Source organism: Penicillium pulvis (assembly GCF_028828015.1).
Source record: "Penicillium pulvis strain IBT 33274 chromosome Unknown contig_7_segment1_segment0, whole genome shotgun sequence".
Taxonomy (NCBI): domain Eukaryota; kingdom Fungi; phylum Ascomycota; class Eurotiomycetes; order Eurotiales; family Aspergillaceae; genus Penicillium; species Penicillium pulvis.
Genome location: NW_026643079.1, coordinates 3,204,431 through 3,222,485, shown reverse-complemented (window position 1 = coordinate 3,222,485; position 18,055 = coordinate 3,204,431). Strand labels below are relative to the sequence as shown.

General features: G+C 46.9%; 8 protein-coding genes across 8 annotated transcripts; 4 read left to right on the top strand and 4 right to left on the bottom strand.

Moving 5' to 3' along the window:
* Positions 1 to 335: 335 nt before the first annotated feature.
* Positions 336 to 1,684, top strand: N7503_009170 (wax synthase family protein; the record flags this gene model as incomplete). The annotated part of the gene is made up of 2 exons (XM_057068717.1): positions 336 to 1,102; positions 1,165 to 1,684. The coding sequence occupies 2 exons, from the start codon at positions 336 to 338 to the stop codon at positions 1,682 to 1,684; spliced, it is 1,287 nt and encodes a 428-aa protein (XP_056919572.1).
* A 1,312-nt stretch (positions 1,685 to 2,996) lies between these two features.
* On the top strand, positions 2,997 to 3,988 carry N7503_009169 (uncharacterized protein; the record flags this gene model as incomplete). Its single annotated transcript, XM_057068716.1, has 2 exons — positions 2,997 to 3,531; positions 3,600 to 3,988. The coding sequence occupies 2 exons, from the start codon at positions 2,997 to 2,999 to the stop codon at positions 3,986 to 3,988; spliced, it is 924 nt and encodes a 307-aa protein (XP_056919571.1).
* A 146-nt stretch (positions 3,989 to 4,134) lies between these two features.
* N7503_009168 (phthalate transporter) lies at positions 4,135 to 5,881 on the bottom strand (the record flags this gene model as incomplete). Its single annotated transcript, XM_057068715.1, has 6 exons — positions 4,135 to 4,258; positions 4,318 to 4,779; positions 4,842 to 5,205; positions 5,258 to 5,375; positions 5,421 to 5,580; positions 5,688 to 5,881. 6 exons carry the CDS (start codon positions 5,879 to 5,881, stop codon positions 4,135 to 4,137), a joined length of 1,422 nt encoding a protein of 473 aa, XP_056919570.1.
* A 283-nt stretch (positions 5,882 to 6,164) lies between these two features.
* Positions 6,165 to 7,976, top strand: N7503_009167 (alkyl/aryl-sulfatase; the record flags this gene model as incomplete). Its single annotated transcript, XM_057068714.1, has 1 exon — positions 6,165 to 7,976. One exon carries the CDS (start codon positions 6,165 to 6,167, stop codon positions 7,974 to 7,976), a length of 1,812 nt encoding a protein of 603 aa, XP_056919569.1.
* A 1,129-nt stretch (positions 7,977 to 9,105) lies between these two features.
* N7503_009166 (uncharacterized protein) lies at positions 9,106 to 9,364 on the top strand (the record flags this gene model as incomplete). Its single annotated transcript, XM_057068713.1, has 2 exons — positions 9,106 to 9,232; positions 9,303 to 9,364. 2 exons carry the CDS (start codon positions 9,106 to 9,108, stop codon positions 9,362 to 9,364), a joined length of 189 nt encoding a protein of 62 aa, XP_056919568.1.
* Positions 9,365 to 10,461: 1,097 nt separating this feature from the next.
* N7503_009165 (fungal specific transcription factor domain-containing protein) lies at positions 10,462 to 11,651 on the bottom strand (the record flags this gene model as incomplete). Its single annotated transcript, XM_057068712.1, has 4 exons — positions 10,462 to 10,671; positions 10,723 to 11,464; positions 11,523 to 11,590; positions 11,631 to 11,651. 4 exons carry the CDS (start codon positions 11,649 to 11,651, stop codon positions 10,462 to 10,464), a joined length of 1,041 nt encoding a protein of 346 aa, XP_056919567.1.
* A 603-nt stretch (positions 11,652 to 12,254) lies between these two features.
* On the bottom strand, positions 12,255 to 13,329 carry N7503_009164 (uncharacterized protein; the record flags this gene model as incomplete). Its single annotated transcript, XM_057068711.1, has 2 exons — positions 12,255 to 12,881; positions 12,940 to 13,329. 2 exons carry the CDS (start codon positions 13,327 to 13,329, stop codon positions 12,255 to 12,257), a joined length of 1,017 nt encoding a protein of 338 aa, XP_056919566.1.
* Positions 13,330 to 14,491: 1,162 nt separating this feature from the next.
* On the bottom strand, positions 14,492 to 17,427 carry N7503_009163 (plasma-membrane proton-efflux P-type ATPase; the record flags this gene model as incomplete). Its single annotated transcript, XM_057068710.1, has 4 exons — positions 14,492 to 14,538; positions 14,589 to 16,695; positions 16,749 to 16,979; positions 17,053 to 17,427. 4 exons carry the CDS (start codon positions 17,425 to 17,427, stop codon positions 14,492 to 14,494), a joined length of 2,760 nt encoding a protein of 919 aa, XP_056919565.1.
* Positions 17,428 to 18,055: the final 628 nt, after the last annotated feature.

Genomic DNA, 18,055 nt, shown 5'->3' with positions numbered 1-18,055 from the left:
TATGGGCTTCAGGTGTTAGATGTTAGAATGTTTGGGACATCACTCTGGATTCATCGTTGTTCACACCAAAATGTTATTTGTTATTCTATCTTGAATCCCACTAAAGTGGACTGAAGTTTAAAATGCTAATGTAAGCTGATGGTAAGACATTGATAGCTGAAGCCGATCATTGCCCTTTTCACCACGCTAAACCGGAAGAGGGGTTTTGTTGGGCCACATAACAATAGTTTCACACATCAGCGATCAGGGGAAAAAGCAAACAGAAGAAAAAGACAAAATTCTCCATGACAGGCGTGGCACACTAATCTTCCCAAAACATACCTCCAGAACCCATCATGGGCGGAACAGAAGTGACAATTTCTTCACAGATCTTGGAGATATCAACCCTCTATGCCGCCCATTGTCTAATCCCAGGTATACTCCTGATCACCACATCAAAACGCTCAGCATGGCGGTATCTCTCAATCCCATGTCTAGTGGTCATCGCGCACAGATCTATACGCGTGGCCACAAGCCTAGGGCCAGGCTTCATCTGGTGTGAACTAGCCCGTCTCATCGTGACAGTAGTTTTCCAATCCTTAAACCTGTTACTCATAAACCCAAAAGACAGCACCGACCTTCCATCAAAGGAAAGTCATGGTGTTGTCGCGCGTCTTTATTATGCGACGCGACTGTTTACTCAACCGCGTGGAATCAACACGCCCTGGCAAATCAAAAATGCACCCGCACAGCCAGCCTATTATGCGAAAAGGGGGATGAAAGAGCCGCCTCGAGGTCGGTTTCTGCTTCGTAATACTGCTATTGCAATAATTCAGTATTTGGCGTTGGATGTTTTCGCTACCCTTGCGTTGCAACAGGCGCAAGAGCAGAAGAAGCATGAACTTTTGCCACCCACTGTTCAGTGGGATATATCTGTTGAGCAGTGGATTGAGCGGATTATTTCGCATTTAGTTGCCGGGTTTGTGGTGAGCAGGATGCTTATTGATTTGCACCATCGCGTGTTCTCGATTTTGCTTGTTGGGCTTGGACTTGACTCTCCGTCGAATTGCCCTCCTTTGTTTGGCCGGGCGGCGGATGCAGGGTCATTGAGAGGATTTTGGGGGTATGTCATACTATTTGAACCTAGAATGTGACAGCCATCAGACATGCTAATAACTCGAACAGCAAGTTCTGGCATCAATTGGTGCGTGAACCATTTGTCTCTGTCAGCACATTTATTACCCGCGATATTGTGGGTCTATCCAAGTCTCCATTGGAGCGATATACAAACATCCTCCTTGTTTTCCTCTTCTCAGGCGGATTGCATGTCATCCTTGATGTTGTTCAGGGTATCCCAGGGCAGGAATCTGGCGCGATGTTACTATTCATGACAGCCCCACTCGGTCTTATCATCGAGGATGGCATCAAGGCACTCTGGAAAACCTGTACCGGAGCTAGTCTCACTGTCAAAGATGGTGATGGGGAGTTCCCTGTGCCGATGTGGCAAAAGATTATTGGATTCTGCTGGGCAATGGCATGGCTGGGCATCACTTCAACTTGGTATTTCTATCCGCAAATGCTGCGACCCGAAAACCAGGCCCTTGTTCCGTTTAGCCTGGCGAGTCAGGTTGGGTTGCCTGTCGTGGCAGGAACCGTCCTGGCTGGGGGTGCTCTGGTTGCCTTTGTGTTTGAAGTTGAAATTTGAAGGATTGTGGACTCTAGACACTAAATGTATTCGAAAATTACTCATAGAATGCCGGGACAGTAATAAAACTGGTTCCTAGTAATTGATTTTGACTGCTTCACAACCGAATAAAATCGGGTATTATATGGATATGGGCTCTGGAGTATGCGTTTTTCCTGGTCTCACGGGCAATGAGAAAGAATCTATGATTCCAAGGCTGGTCGTTATGGAAGTTATGATCCCGCAATGTCTTTGTTGGTGTGTGCAGCTTGGTAGGATCTATGGTTTTACCAGCGGACAGGCGGGGGACGAAAGTTGGTAGCACTCCAAGGGCTTAGGTAAATGCTTTACAAAGCAATTTAACAGAGATATTTACATGAATAAATAGAGACGATCCGCTTACAAGAGGCAAACAGAGATTTCTTGCGTGGTTTAAGCGACTGTGTGGCTTACCGTAGGCAGCCATATTACCACCACGAAATCCCGAGGTCCAAGAATGAACAAGGCTCTGCATTGAATAGACTCTTTCAGTTCATTTCTGCTGTTAACCTTTGCACTGAATGATAATTGAGGGGCTGGTTCGATGATCATTTGTGTGTTCTGTAGAGCATGCAACGCCTAAGACTTAGTCATTATTAGCCTCAACTCTGAAACTTGGTAATTCAGAAACGATAAATTTAGCCTTACCAATAGTAATAAGCTTCTATCAATACTCTGTTGCCTCCAGGGTCGATGAATATTGTCTCAGATGTCCCTGGATCGACAGTTGCAGAGTTACAATTGACCAACCAGACCCCCACTCAACCACTTAAGCTCTCGGGGCTGCCGCCTAAAGAAATCTTGACCCTGGAGTCCACGGAAGGGAATTTTATAAGCCTTGGTATTTAACGCTCTATACCCTGAGAGAAGCTTGCAAGGGCATTGATTGTCTCACTGCACTTGTGCCGAGGAGTCCATTGTATCAATTGCAGTGTAAAGTAGATTGGGAGCCATTTCTCATCAATATTGTACTCGTAGAGAGAAGTGGATGTACCGTTACAAAGCCTAGGAAGACCAGAGGGGCCGTATTTACCTCCTGAGCAACCTCAGAAGTGGATACTTGTCTGTTATTATAAGGCTGACAAGGCCGTAAGAAGTATAAGTACAGTATCAGTGGAGACCCCCGTTTCTCTCTCCAAATTCTCTCGTTCCAACACCAACCATCACCAGACTTCCCATGATCATTGTCAAGGCTGTGTGGGCGACTCTATTTTGAAGAGCAAATCAATTTTTTCTTTATTTCCTTGCCTCCTTGTTTTCAGTTCGCTGCTCTTGGCCCACTACAGCAACAGCAATGCCACTTATCCCACGCCACACTGGCTTCATGCTAGAGAAACCACTGGAGTCAATATCCATCCTTGCTCCATTCTCCGCTCTTATCCTCTCCATAACCCTGATAGTATTATTTATGGTCCGCTTCTACATCCTCGAGGGCTTTCTCATAAAATGGTTGTACGGAATTATCTACACAGACCTCAATGAGATTAATCGGCGTGGCTTCATCAATCACCACATCTCAGCAGCGACGAAGATTGTCATCTTGATTCTCGCAGCATACCCGTTTGTCTGCGTTGGTTTTGGAACTTCATCGTTTCACACGCCTTTCGCTCATGGCTCCATCGTAACGATGGGCGACATTCTCATCGTGGCAGCGCAGATGTTGATTGGCATGTACATATTTGAGCTTATATATCGCGTCAAGCTATCTCCTGTCGCCGTGGCACATCATACTGGTACAATCCTTATTGGACAGTCTGCTACCGCGATTAGCTTAAGGCTTCTGCGTGAGCCGGACGCAGATATTGAGTTCATTCTGTGTACTGTTTGGGGTGAGTGATCTCCAATTATTAAGCTTCCATGCTTTTCTGACCTAATTTAACATCTTCCTCTCTCCTAGGTGCCTTCGACATGATTGCCGAGTTCTTCCCCCACGTTGCCATCATCCTCTACCGCGTTTACCCCGACCGCCACCACTTTCTCAGCCGTGTATTTCTCGTGTCATGTATCACGACTGCAATCGGCACAACAGGCGAGACTATCGTTACAATGTGGCTATTTGGCAGCCTTTGGGAGCGGTGGCAGATTGCCTTCAAGGTTGTCACACCTATGCTGCATGTTGCGTTTTCGATTGCGCAGATACATGGTAGTATGGTTTTCTGGCGCATGTACAAGCGACAGCAGAAGTTTGTTCGGGAGGAAGAGGAGGGAGAGAGTATGCAAGAGATTTCGATGTATTTCGATGAGACTTCTAAGCCAGCCAAGGCTTTTGTGTCCATGCGGCTATAAATACGTGTCTACTGGAGTCGGTATCATGTAAAGTTTAAATTTTTGTACAAAATAAACGGAGTTCAGGATGAATATGAATGTTGCAACCTTACTAATGCTACCTGAAATTTTACCGAGTGCCAAATTTGCCTAGTCTCCCTGACCAATCATAAAGTATAGCAAAATCCTGGCAGTCCTTCAATGGCCAAGGTACCCCTTCTGGCTTTCCGATTTGATAAGTGGAAATGCACAGTAAGTATCCCTGCCACTAGAAGGATAATGATATTGCAACTGTTACAGTACGGGTTAGTATCAAAGTGGAAGACAAGGAGTCTGTATGTGAAACTCACACAATGGAGGCCATTACTCCTGGGAAGAAGTTCGGTGCATCCTGAGACCGATAAACAACAGCTCCAATGATACCTCCGATCCCTCCAAAGGTAATAATGCTGGCGCTGCAAAAGGCCCGCTTCCATTGGCCACGGATGTTGTTGGCCTGCCAAGCGAGCACGGCGGGGATGGTAGAGTTGGCCCCAGCTGCTACGAGGAAGATACCAAAGTACTGCACACCAGGTGCAGAAACCCATTCCAAGATACACAAACCGACAATGGTTTGCAACGCATTATAAATAATAATCGGGCTCCGAATATGCCACTTGTCTCCTGCCCATCCTTGTGTGTACATCAGAAGGCCGGCAAAGAAATATGGCGGCGTAGTCAGGGCTTGTGAAGCGCCAATTCCGAAGCCGAGCTTTTGGGATAGAATGATGGGTTGGAAGAAAGCCATTGCATAGGCAACGACGGTACTGCATCTTTAATGGCTTGAGTTAGCCAGAATCAAAAGGAGATTAAAGGGACAGAAATAAAAACTCACAAGAATATCAGTCCAAACCCCCAGATCTTCAGGTCCAAAGCAGGCGCCAAAAATGAAGATAGCGAAAAGGCTTCGTCATCTGCATCGCTCCGATCTCTGTCAATTCGACGGAGAATGAACTCGATCTCTCTCGGTGACAAAAAATTCCTTGCCTTGTGAGCATCCTGTGGAAAGCTGATGAGGAGCCAATAGCCGATTACAGCGATGACACAAGTGAGAAGGCCTTCCATCACAAAGATCCATTGCCAGGCGCTCAAGCCCCCAAGGCCAGCCATTTGCATAAATCCATAGGCAAGGACACCAGAAAGAGAAGCACCGATTGTACTCAGGAGGTAAAAGGAAGAATAGCGTTTGTGTACGTCATCTAGTCACGTCAATTGGGTCTCCTCCTGGACGAAATCACCGGGGTGTCTCACATCTTGAGTACCAAAGCGCAAGGAGATAAACTGCTCCAGGGAAGAGACTTGCTTCAAATATTCCCAGAATAATGCGCAGCGCAATCATCACTTTCCAGTCATGAACAAATCCAAAGCACTGACAAAGTCAGTTTGGTACCCTTTGAGTACTTTCACAACATACCATCATCACCACACCCCACACAAAAGTAATTCCCGAAAGAAAATTGCGCGGGCCGATCTTGCGGACGAGAATCGAGCTTGGGAATTGGACAAGGACGTAAGGGATGAAGAAAACCAAAAGAATAATGGACTGTTTGATCAGTTTCACTAGATCATGACAGCTCTCTGAAGACACTAACATATCGTGATTGCACTTCAAGCTCAAGATCCTTCGTCATCCTAGGGATTGTCAATGGAGATCTTTGCTTGGAGACAGTCTAGTGCCTACCCTGCAATTGCTGCATTTCCCAGGTTTGTTCGGTCAATCAAACTGGCTGCAAAAAGCAAACCCAGTCCCAGAATAAGTCTTCGATCGATTTTATGGATAATATGGCGCTGCTCCCGAGGAGTGAAGCCTAGATCATCGTCGACCGCTGGTGGTGACTGCGACTCCACATATTCGATGTCTTCTTTATGATCCATTTTCGTGTCCAACGGATAATAATCCAAAAAGAAACAACCAGATCTGCAGGGGTCCAATGTTATATTGTCATCTCGGCTCTCTCACTTCGGTATATTGGAGATCAAAACCCGGGGTAAATGCGGGGTGCCGAACCAACTTCGGTATATTCGGTAGCCACCACCGAGCTGTACCAAAGGACCTAAAAGAACTCGATTATTCTGGACATTTAAAGGAGACTATCTCCCATGTGATTCTCCAAGCCATCATTGTTTCCAAATCCTCTTCTTACTCTCCCTTATCACCATGTCCGACTTCCAAGACACTTCCCGTGGATTCCTCGGCACGCTTGAACCAGGCATCATCAAAACACTGTCCGGCGAGACAGCATGGGACAACGACGCATATGACTTCCTGGCAAACAACCAAGAATGCCCACCAACAGTGCACCCAAAATTATGGCGACAGGGCCAGCTTACCGTCAAACACGGCCTCTTCCAAGTCACAGAGGGGGTCTACCAAGTTCGTGGCTTTGACCTGTCCAACATGACCCTGGTGGAAGGAAAGAAAGGCGTGATAATCATCGATCCACTTGTGTCGAATGAGTGTGCTGCCGCCGCATTCTCGCTGTATAAGAAGCATCGTGGAGATCGGCCTCTGACCGGCTTGATCTACTCGCACTCGCACGTCGATCATTTCGGTGGTGCACGGGGAGTTCTCTCGCAAGGAATGGAAGATGCAATCCCCATAATCGCTCCAGAGGGATTTATGGAAGAAGCGACCAGCGAAAATATCTACGCAGGACCCGCAATGAGGCGAAGAGCAAGATATATGTACGGATCAACACTGCCTCGAGGCGTGGAAGGCCAGGTTGGATGCGGTTTAGGCATGGCTACATCGAGAGGAACCACATCCCTGATCCCACCCAACATGCTCATATCTGAGACGAACGATGAAAGGGTAGTGGACGGAGTTCGAATCGTATTCCAGATGGTATCAGGCACCGAGGCACCGTCTGAATTCAACTTCTACTTCCCAGACAGCAAAGCGCTCTACATCGCCGAATGTGCAACGCACTGTATGCATAACATCTCTACCCTTCGGGGTGCACTTGTTCGCGATGCGAAAGCCTGGTCACGCTATCTCGACGAAAGTCTGGTGTTATTCGGCGATCAGGCCACTGTCTTGTTAGCCGGACACCACTGGCCGACCTGGGGACAAACGGAGATCACCCGCATCCTAGTTGAGCAACGTGACATGTACGCATTCATGCATGATCAGACTGTTCGCTTGATGAATCAGGGCATGACCGGAGTGGAGATCGCCGAAACGCTCAATCTGCCGCCGACACTTGACAGCGCGTGGCATCTCCAAGGTTATTACGGATCGCTAAGTCACAACATCAAAGCTATCTATTCACGTTATATGACATGGTTCGATGGGAATCCCGTCAATCTGTGGAATCATCCCCCTGTCGAGGAAGGTAAGCGATACATCGAGTGCATGGGCGGTATCAACAAAACCATCATCCTAGCTGAGGAATTCGCCGCCAAGGATGATCTACGCTTCGCAGCCACCCTTTTGGGTCACGTTGTTGCCGCGGAGCCCCGAAATGCCCGGGCACGTAGTGTACTCACCTCAGTCTTCAAGAAGCTTGGATTCGGGGCAGTGAATGCAACATGGCGAAACTTTTATTTGACCGCTGCAGAGGATTTGGCATCTAAAGAAACAGCGAAAACGCCACAAACCGGCAAGATTGAAGATCTAAATCCCTTGCTAAGCGTGGAGCAGTGGTTGTGTGCCATTTCCGTCCAAATTGATGGAATGCGTGCAGCTAGCAAATCCATCGTTATTGATATCACGCTGTCGGACCAAGGTCAGACCTGGCGACTTATTCTGAGCAATGGCGCCTTAAGTTACCGCGAGGTATCGGCAAGTACATATCTCTCGGAGAAATCCGGACTACAGATGACAGTGACCAAGGAGGAGTTGAGGAGCCTTCTCATGTGTCAGGTTGCACCGGAGACTAAGATGCACAAGGGAAATCCGAAGCTGCTCCGAGATCTTCTACAATTCTTCCCGTGGGGAAGCAAGTCTCCTTCGCAGAGTCATCTCTAAAAAGTGTACAATTGACACCATGTTCTTCATGTCAATAGATTAGATCCTAGGATGCATATGTACCGAGAAAACAACAATGGAAGTATACTGAGGCTGCATTAATATGAAGCTTGGGTACCCATTTTTGATGGGAGCTCAATAAAGAACAGCACAACATTATTCCGTATCCAGCCTGGCGTTGGAATTGTAACTCAGAAGGTATTATTGCAATTCGAGTTATTTTAGGTTGGCAATTAGGAGCTTCTCAATTAAACACTACAGAATTAGTTAAACACCCCTCACTAACCGCAATATTAAACTAGCGCAGTATCCAAGATCCAAGGAGTAATAGTAATATTATTGAGTACATACGCAGGTCGTACAGTACTTGCTCACGCTCCTCTATGGAATACGCTAGAACTTCAAGCTGATGATATCTTTGAGCCACCTTTTCTTACCTATATCATGGCTTTCATAAAGCTTTCTCTCGTATATTGACGTGAACTAAGCGATATGGTGCGATGTCCTTTGATGCTTGACATAACAATTTTGCTGAATTACAATTACTACGCCATACCAGACATGGAAATGGTGTGGTGCTCAACTAATTTTGTGGTGTTCAACTAGTGAACTCCTTTTGATGTTCCTGTTTTGTTGATCTATACCGTCCACGGGTAGACATACGGTCCATGGCGATAAGTACACGCCATGCCGGCCCCCGGGACGACCCCCGGGGCCACCATCCCCGCAATAGTCCTATAATTATCACAAAGGGAATAGATACCCTGCAGATCGTCTATTGAAGTACCTGATGGAGAAATTCAAAAGATTCGCAAAATTCGGGGTCCGCCATTAACATCCATGTAATACCAGCGATCTTCTCTAACCTTGGATATCGATAACAACGTCCTTCAACCATTTACTCCGTATGTTGATACCTTCCTATCTGAACCAGTAATTGGGTCTAAATAATCTGAAGCACTAGGTATGGGCTGACGTAGTACTACAGGGAAACACATAAATAAGGAGCTTATTGTCCGTAGATATCGATTCCCCATCAATATTTTCCACTTCAACAACCCACAAGCTCAATCTTCCAATCTTTGATTCAATCATCTAAAGCCTTTGAAGCTCAGTTGAAATTTACACAATGCAGTTCTCCCAACTCCTTGCTATCGCTGGTCTCGCTGCCATGGCCTACGCTGCTGCTATGCCCGCTCCTGAGGCAGCTCCACTCGCAGCCCCCAACGCCGACGCCGAGGCGGACCCTGGCCTCTGTGAGTCAATCAAGCATTTAAAAATCCTTGGGTAAGCTCTGGACATAAGCTAACAAAATATCTTAATAAGTCACCGCCCTTCTCCGCGAGGGTTCGCACTGCACCGAGGGCGACTGGCCCTGCGACGACTAGATGCGAGAATATCTCGGCTCAGCGATTTGTTCTCGACATCGATGGATCATGCTTTGGTGCCTGCTTGGCCAGGCGCGAGGACTTATAGAAGAGCAAATGAATTGGCTGGCCATCATTCGCTCACGGCTTTGAATGTTCGCGTTTAGATCAGGATGGGATAGACTTGTATATGATGTCTTATCGTTTTGAATTAGATGACGAAATCTCGCAGAGCATGGCAGTAACCAAATAGTCGACAGTCTTTATGGAGCTATAGACCAATCGATTTCAAAAAATTGAAGCTTCCATGTAGCCAAGTTGATATTCATGAAAAATCCAGTCCAAGTCATCATTACCCAGGTCAACCATCCTCCCAAGAGCAATTGAATCAACGTTTTCCTCACACCCAGCCTCCACATGCTGGATACGCGGGCTCAGAGAACTGGGAAACGGAAACAAGCTTCTAAGATCAGGATGAGGAAGAAGTCGGAACCAAGTCTCGCCTATATAGTCCATATCTGGCGAACAATCCGACACATGGCCAAATGAATTGATCTCCTGATGACTTTTGATGATCAATCGCTCGATGATACCCAATAAAATTCTTACTGGGGGCCATTTCAAATGCATGTGCCGTAATGCAGTCAATAATTTGTTCAGCTCCTCTGTACAAAGTTTATCCCTGCCTTGACAGGCGGCATTTTGCTGGATTTGTGGAGCGCAGGCTACCATGAGAAACCAGTTATTCAGGGGCATCAAGTAGTTGATCTCGTCCCGGAAATATATCTCTTCGAATAAGTGGCTGATACAAGATGATGCCACCAAGGACACAGCCGATGCTGTTGTTGGCGGAAGTGAAGCTCCGAATAGACGGCAAAGAACAATCACGCAGACAAAATAGTTGACGTGTAGCTCGCATATATCTCGTCTGAAGGGACGACGATTATGGCCATCATAAAGGTTAAGCTGAGTAGGCAGGTTGTTGATCCATTGCTGTAAAGATTGAAGAATGATCGTCACCTGTAGATATGTAAGTATGAGTACTGAGTCAAGTTATAGAAATTGAAGATCAATGCCAATCGAAAATGGATATATGGAATGTTTCTCCGGGCAGTGGATTATACCTGTTCTTGGTGGGATTCACTCTGCCGACCATGGCGGTCCACTATGTGACCCATGATCATATTAAGCTTCACATATTCGATGAATATCTCGGCCTGAAGATTTTGACTTTCAAAATCGTCAAGCTGCAACGGCCGCAGGTCCATCTCGGCGGTGCGTATAACGGATGGACGTCCAAAACAGGCGCTTTGGGCCTTATCCTCCACCTAAACTATTTCAGCAATTGAATGAAAGCGAAGTCACCACCAGGAACATACAAAGAGAAACCACATCATCCGACGCGCACTCCCAGGATTTGTGAGGTTCGAGTAGGTAGACTCGCGATGTAGGCCCATCTGATAGGCTAATCGCGTTGCCATTCCTGTCCATTGCCATGAGCAGTCCAAGGTGAGAACATTTGGTGGGGTAACATTTCTGAAAATAAGAAGGCAAAGGGCCTTGAGTGTATTACGATGATCCATTTCGTAGTTGGAATACACCAATGCTTTAGCTTTGCAGTAATATTCTTCGCTCTCTTCGAGAGGTGATCGAAGGCTTGGGTGGCGTAATAGACTGCCAACCATACAGATGGCTTGAGATATGAGCATCGATGGTTCCTCCAAGTGTAGATCCGCCCTGTCAACAATAGGAGCTCGGTGGTAAATATGTTCAAAATAGGCATCTGTGAATGCTTCGACTTTGGCTTTCGGCGGCAAGGATGTTGCATCCATTGATCTCAAAAGCTCACTGGAGAAACGGGCATGAAATGCCCCCATAGGCTGGGGTAATGGCTGCCCGGGCACGGTTTCCAATGGAGACATGAAAGATAGCTCGCCCACGTAGCCTGGCGGGTCAAACGGCGTTGAGGTAGCCGAAGACGCCCCTTGATTTGGTGATGGATCAGGTTGTATTATCTCCATACCATTTTCACTGCCATCAAATGTTTGCGCAGCCGACGATCTTAAGGAGGGCCCCGCGGAGTTGGCACTCCTGGCAGGATATTTACTGCGGCCGCGACGTCTATAAATGAATGAGAACGTGTACAAGAGTTTTCTGTCCCATTGAATTCAAAACTTACCGACAGGTCTGCCGACGTCTTCTGCAATTTCCGCAGACATCTCCTGTCTGGTCAAGGTCGCATCGTACCTGTAACGCGGTCAGTTTGAGTTTGGTGCTGGAAACGAACTTTGCCGTACTTTTCGAGCATGACAATTTAAGCACACTATCCTCGCCCGGTCAGGTGCTTTCTTTTCCAGCATTTGCGATGTGATTATGCTAGGAAATGTTTGTTCTATTCCACCAACGCATCTGCTATGCATGAAATGATGTGTTCCCCGCATTGGTTGCTCCGCAATGAATCCGACCGAGGCTGTCATTGGTGGCTCTGATTGGTCAAATGAGGACCCGCTCATGCAGGCACTTGGCCTGCTTTTGATACATTTTAGTACGTAGTCAAGGGCACCATGGTTCGTATAAGATGAAGAAAGTTCAAAACTACATAGTCATTTGCGAGAGTTGCTTCCGTCCGGAACAATAAAAGCTCCATTGACTATTCTATTGCTAAGGCACCAGCGAGCTTCTCAATGGACGTAATTTGTAGGTATACCGATGCTTACTATGGATGATACGATGAGCTATTGATACAATCCGTGGCGGCACCCCCCCTCTAAATATCATTTGAGTGCCCTCTCATACGAAATCCCTGACACAATTCCCCTCCCCTTTCTTCTCTACTGTATTCTTAATGAGATAATACTCCTTCATGATCAAATAAGTTGTGCTAACTCGATTTGCTGATTTGTGGACTCCATTATGCGTCGCTAGAGTGATCAGGACCTCTGTTATATAAATTGTACATTACCAGACCCACAATCCAAAATGGTGAGCTGATTGTGACAAAGATTGCAATCAACAACGGTTTCGGGTCAGGAGATGAATGCAGAACACCGTCTTTGAGAATCTCGGCTCGCTGCCAATTAAACATCTTTTGTTCTTCTCTCATCCGCGTTTCGATATTTATAATTTGAGCGCGACCCAGCTCTTGTGACTCTTTGACTCTTTGCTCTTCTTCTCGCACTCTCATCTTAATATCTTTCATTTGAGCGCGATTCAGCTCTTGTAACTCTTTGAATCTTTGCTCTAACCTGCGACATTTCTCAGCAACATGACTGGACCGCAGGGCGATGTCTCGCTCCTTCCTTTGCTGTTTTCTTATGAGGGCAGCTTCATGATCATCTTTCTGCTTTTGCCGGCCTTCTTCAGTTGCCTTGCGCTTTGGACGTTTGTAGAGCAGTCGCATCTGTTGGCTGTCATGATCACGAAGGATTTTTTCACGAATGGAGAGTAGAGGGTCTCCATTTAGCGGAATCATGACTGTCGGTGGCTTATTTGCTTCTATATAAGCTTTGCAAATATGATGATACGGACACCAAGCGACCTGTGAAACAGACTATTAGCATATTGTACATATCACGAGAACAAATATCGAAGCAAACCTGATCTATTTCCCGGTCCGAGGCGACACTTCTGATAGCGTACTCAAGCATGTCGCTAAATGCCTGTTTGGTGTTTCCGAGATCGTTTAATCTGTCCTCATTCTGAGTCATATGGTGCGCCATATTATTTCGGATTCTCTTCGCTTTGCTCATCAACCCGCGGAAAGTCTTCAGTTCGTCTTCGCTCATTAGGTTGACGAGACTCCCATCTGGCTCCTCCACTTGGATACGAATGATGTCAATGAAAGTCGGCAGATCAGCTGCCTGATGATATCGGTACCCTGTTGTATCCAAGCTATGCGTATCGATCAATTCACAAAGAATATAACCCAGATACTCGAGCTCGTCGGTCCAGGTCGTCAATAGTGTTTGAGCTTCAAAATAGGCCATTGTCTATGCGGACGTTCTAACAGGTATGAGGTGGCACGGTCATACAGACTATTCAAATTCAAAGCAGAGGTATTTCGTGTCTCAGATTAGTTAAGTTGTTGCTATTTAAGTAGTATGTTCGTCATGACGTTAGCTTCTATGTGTTTGATGACGTCGACGATTGCAAGCCAAAGTGACATACGCCGCACTAAACTAAAAGTCGTAGTGATAGGAAATATGCTAACCCTTGATGACATGAAACTCCAGGGATACTACAATAAAGTGACCGTACTGTGGTTCAAGACGATTTACCAAAAAAAGATATTGAAGCGAACGTGGTCTTGTGGAAGAACAATTCGAATGCAGGCCCTCTACAAGGGAACATGGGAGATAAAGAACAAGACAATTGAAGACTTAGGTGAGTTCCAAGTTAAGATTATCGTTACTCATCAAACTAAGGTCCGACTAAAGCATTCGAGGCTGATGGGTGATAAGCCTTACTGGTCACTATACTTCGTAGGCGGGCGGCAGTCTATGGTTCCGCCCATTAAAAAGTTCAAGTGATTGATTTACCTTAAATGCCTTTAAAACTTCAGTATTCAACTCTTCAACTCTCCTTGTAGTCTAATGAGATACTTCCAATTCTTCAAGGGCAGCGTCGTTAAACCAAAAATTTGCGTGATCATTCCCGACTACGTGAAAATTGATTAGGGGAATGGTCATCAATTCGGACGCTATCATCAAAACAGATTTGATGACCGAATTTGGGATCACTGCGGAGGAATACAGATGAGAAATGGAGATCTAAGTCAAATGTATGACAGGAACGCAGGATTGTTAGGACATTGAGATCTAATTGGTCACCTTTGCAACAGAACGCGATCTGATGAAACTGACTCCGCGTATAGGCTAGAAGGGGACACCGATACGGATGTCCCAGAGGTTTCAAGCTCGGAAGCCACGAGAGTTCGACGGCCGGTAAAGAAAATATCGAAATTGAACCCACGTTTAAAGACTACAGTGTTAATAATACAAGCTTGCTCCTTTTTCTTGACCACCATCAATCCATCCAGGACACTAAATCCACGGATAAAAGCTGCATGCTATTCCATATTCAGTGACCTCCCATTCGACTTCCTTGATCATCCCTGAAGATCGGAGGATACTAAACCATTTCAATATCCTAGACAGTATGCTCATGTTCTGCTGCCATTCGGTTCAGGGTCAGTCCTGCAACTTCAATTAGCACGAGTTAAAGTTTTTACAACAGGGAAACATACCAAAATCCTCATTCTCTCGCTGGTGGTAGGGGCGGTGGAAGAATCGGCCGTGCATCAGGTCATCGAAAACTTTGGAGCGCTTCAATACCACGTACAAGGTGCCGCAAACAGTAGAGATACCCATGGAGAAAATATAGACCCGAGCAATGGACAACCAGGAGGTTGGAGTATGGAGAAAGATACCATAGTGACAGATGAGGGTTGCTGCAAAGTCCACAGCCAAGACTGCCACAATGAGTGCCGAGGATGGGGGATCTTTCAAGAGGGTGCCATGCTCACTGGTGTTCAGACGTGTGATGAAGATCAACCAGTTCTCGGTCAATGCGATCTCGAGGAACAGGACAGCGTCACGGGCGCCGAACTGCTGCACGATACCTCCTTTCTCCCCTTGCAAAAGCATAGTGCCGAATGCAACCCAAGAACCTATAGCGAGGATCACGCCGAGTATTACAGCAATACCCCAAAGCTGGTGCAGGTTCCATTGGACAGGGTATTCGGCATATGGCGCATTGTCGTATGCGATGGACAGGGTAGCAATATCGGCAAAGATGGCGATCAGAACCACCAGGCGGACATCAAGAGTCTGATCCAATATTATGATCCATAGCCCCATGAAACACTCAAGATGGAGCGACAGTGCAATACGGTAGATCACGTAGGCGTACATCCTGTGGAAAATTTGACGAGAACACTTGATAGCGTCAATTATGGCAGAGAGTCCAGGTTGGAGGAAGACAATGTCCGAAGCGGACCGGGCAGCGTCTGAGGACCCTTCAACAGCAATGCCAGTGTCAGCCTTTTTGAGAGATGGTGCATCGTTGACCCCGTCCCCCGTCATGGCAACCAAGTGCCCACGCTGCTGCAGAATTTCCACAACCTTATATTTATGCTCCGGGAACACCTCAGCAAAGCCATCTGCAGCTTCTACAAAGTCATTGACCTCGGATCCAGGTAGATCACCGGCCCCAGTCACGCCAAGGCGTTCCGCATTGTATATGTTAGTGCCCAGCCCAAGTGAACGAGCAGTCTCTCTTGCGATTCCCACGGCATCCCCGGTGAGCATTTTGATGCGAAGCCCCAACTTCTGCGCTTCGTTGATGGTTTGCTTGGTATCATAACGAGGAGGATCCAGGCAGGGCACGATCCCGAGAATTTTCCACTGCTCGCCAGTCTTGCGAGCAACCCCGAGGGCCCGAAATCCACGACTGGCAAACTCAGCCACCTTCTCTCTGTATGAATTCTCAACCTGCTCAGGCACAGGATGATCATTCTGGACAGTGCGCAAGACCGACATTGGGGCTCCTTTCACACAGATCATCTGCTGCCCGCCAAGACTCTGCACAACAGCAGTGATTTTCTTCGAGACTGGATCAAAAGGATAGAAACGGATGGTCCTGTGCACGGCCATCTGAGCCTTGGCATCTGGATATCTCCTCAGACTTTTAATGAAAACACGATCAATAGCGTCAAGACCCTTCTTCTTCCGACTAGCTGCCAAGCAAGCAGTGACGATCAAATCATCAATTTTAACCCCTGGAAGAGTGAACGGGTCACCCAGAGCCAATTTATTGCGGGTCAGTGTACCGGTTTTGTCAGAACATAGAATCTCTGCACCGGCCAGGGATTCAATGGCGGAAAGCCTCTGGACAATACAGGACTTTCGGGCAAGTTCAGAGGCACCGACGGCCATGGTGGTGGTCACAACTGCAGGAAGGCCAACTGGGACCCCAATAACAGTGATTGCCAGTGTGAATTCCAGGATCAATCGAATCTCGTTGGACCGGTAGTATGCGCTGATCCATACCAGGAGTAGCGAAAAGCTCACAAGGGTCATCAAAACTCTTGATATTCCGTCAAGGACAACCGTGAAGTGGCCTTTTCGATTGCTTGCTTTGTTCACAAGGGCTGCAGCCTTTCCAACAAACGTCTTGTCACCGATATCAGTGATTACCATGAATGCCTCGCCACGTTTGATGGTGGAAGATGCAAAGCATGGATCGTTTGAACGCTTGTCCACGGCAAGGGACTCTCCGCTGATTGCAGATTGATCAACCTGGAGGTGTGCATTTTTAGACACGAGGAATCCATCAGCCGGAACAATAACTCCCTACAGCACAGTCAGTACATTATCCTGAGTGCATCGCCTCAGTCGGAGCTTACCTCTTCAAGAAAAACAACATCGCCAGGAACTAAGTCTTTGACGGGAATTTCGACCGTCGTTGCATTTCGTATAACGGTCGCTTTGAGTGCAAGTGTTTTCTTTAGGGCATCAACAATGTTTTCGGCCTGGTATTCTTGGATAAAGCCCACAACAGCATTGAGCAACAGGAGTCCCGAGATCACGCCAAAGTCAATCCAGTCGCGCAAATAGGCGGAGAGACAAACCGCAACCTGATTTCCAGATCTGTCAGCTTCTATTCTACAAGGGTAGTTGCATGCAGTCTGTAGGGGGTTATCCACTTACCTCCATAACAAGCTGCACCGGCCCGACAAAGAGCTTGAGGAACTTAACCACCTTGCTCTGGCGTTCCTCTTTCAAGGTGTTCCATCCGTGCTTTCGTCGTCCAGTATCCACTTCTACCTCATTGAGGCCTGTTTTGAGGTCTGTTGTAGGAATCTTTGTGAGAATATGGATGTCGGTACCAGGGCCGATCGGCAGGACTTCTGGGCCAGGATCTTTGCCATCTTCCTCTTCAAGCTCCTTGATCAAGATGTCCAGGTCATCTTCTGTGTGAAATCTGGTTATTAAGTGGAGGTCTTTAGTCTCTACCCCGCAATCGTCTCCACCGGGGTGGTTGTTGAGAGCGAGTGGCTCAAAGTCGTCGGCGTCTTGGGTCATGGTGATAAAGGTAATTTGCAGATGAAATAATATCAAAAAGCCTATCAAGGAAAAGCCAGCTTATGTACTTCACAATATAAGAATCACAAGCTGAAGAATATCTTTGTGCAGGAGTTATGATAAAGAATGAGGAAGGTTCCCGGGGAAGACAAGCATTATGGCGACACCCGACAATTATGGCAAGACCATTTCCTGTCATTTGGAGCAAATGAAGAAGGCGCAATTCATTCAGGGGAGGCTAACGCGTAGTCATCTGAAGCTTACCCATTGTTGGCTTCTCTAAGGTGCGACCGGCGCGTCTTGCAAAAGAAGCTTCGAGGATGGACCGGAGGCAAGAGCAAGAGCAAGAGCAATGATCTTCGGAAACACTTCACGAGGGTTTCAAGCTTGAATTATCAGCATCAAGACCGCCACCTATTTTCCCAGCCATATCTTACCGATAACGGCACAAATATACAGGAAAACGGTCTTTTTGACCTCGAATACGGATCCAGGCTTGATGGAGATGGCGATGTCTTAGGGCAACGACAACTTACCATGCCTGAGGTATTAGGCACAAGTATTACCTAATCACAGGGACGTCACCGTCGCCATCAGTCGAATTTGCAGATACACTTGAACCCCAATG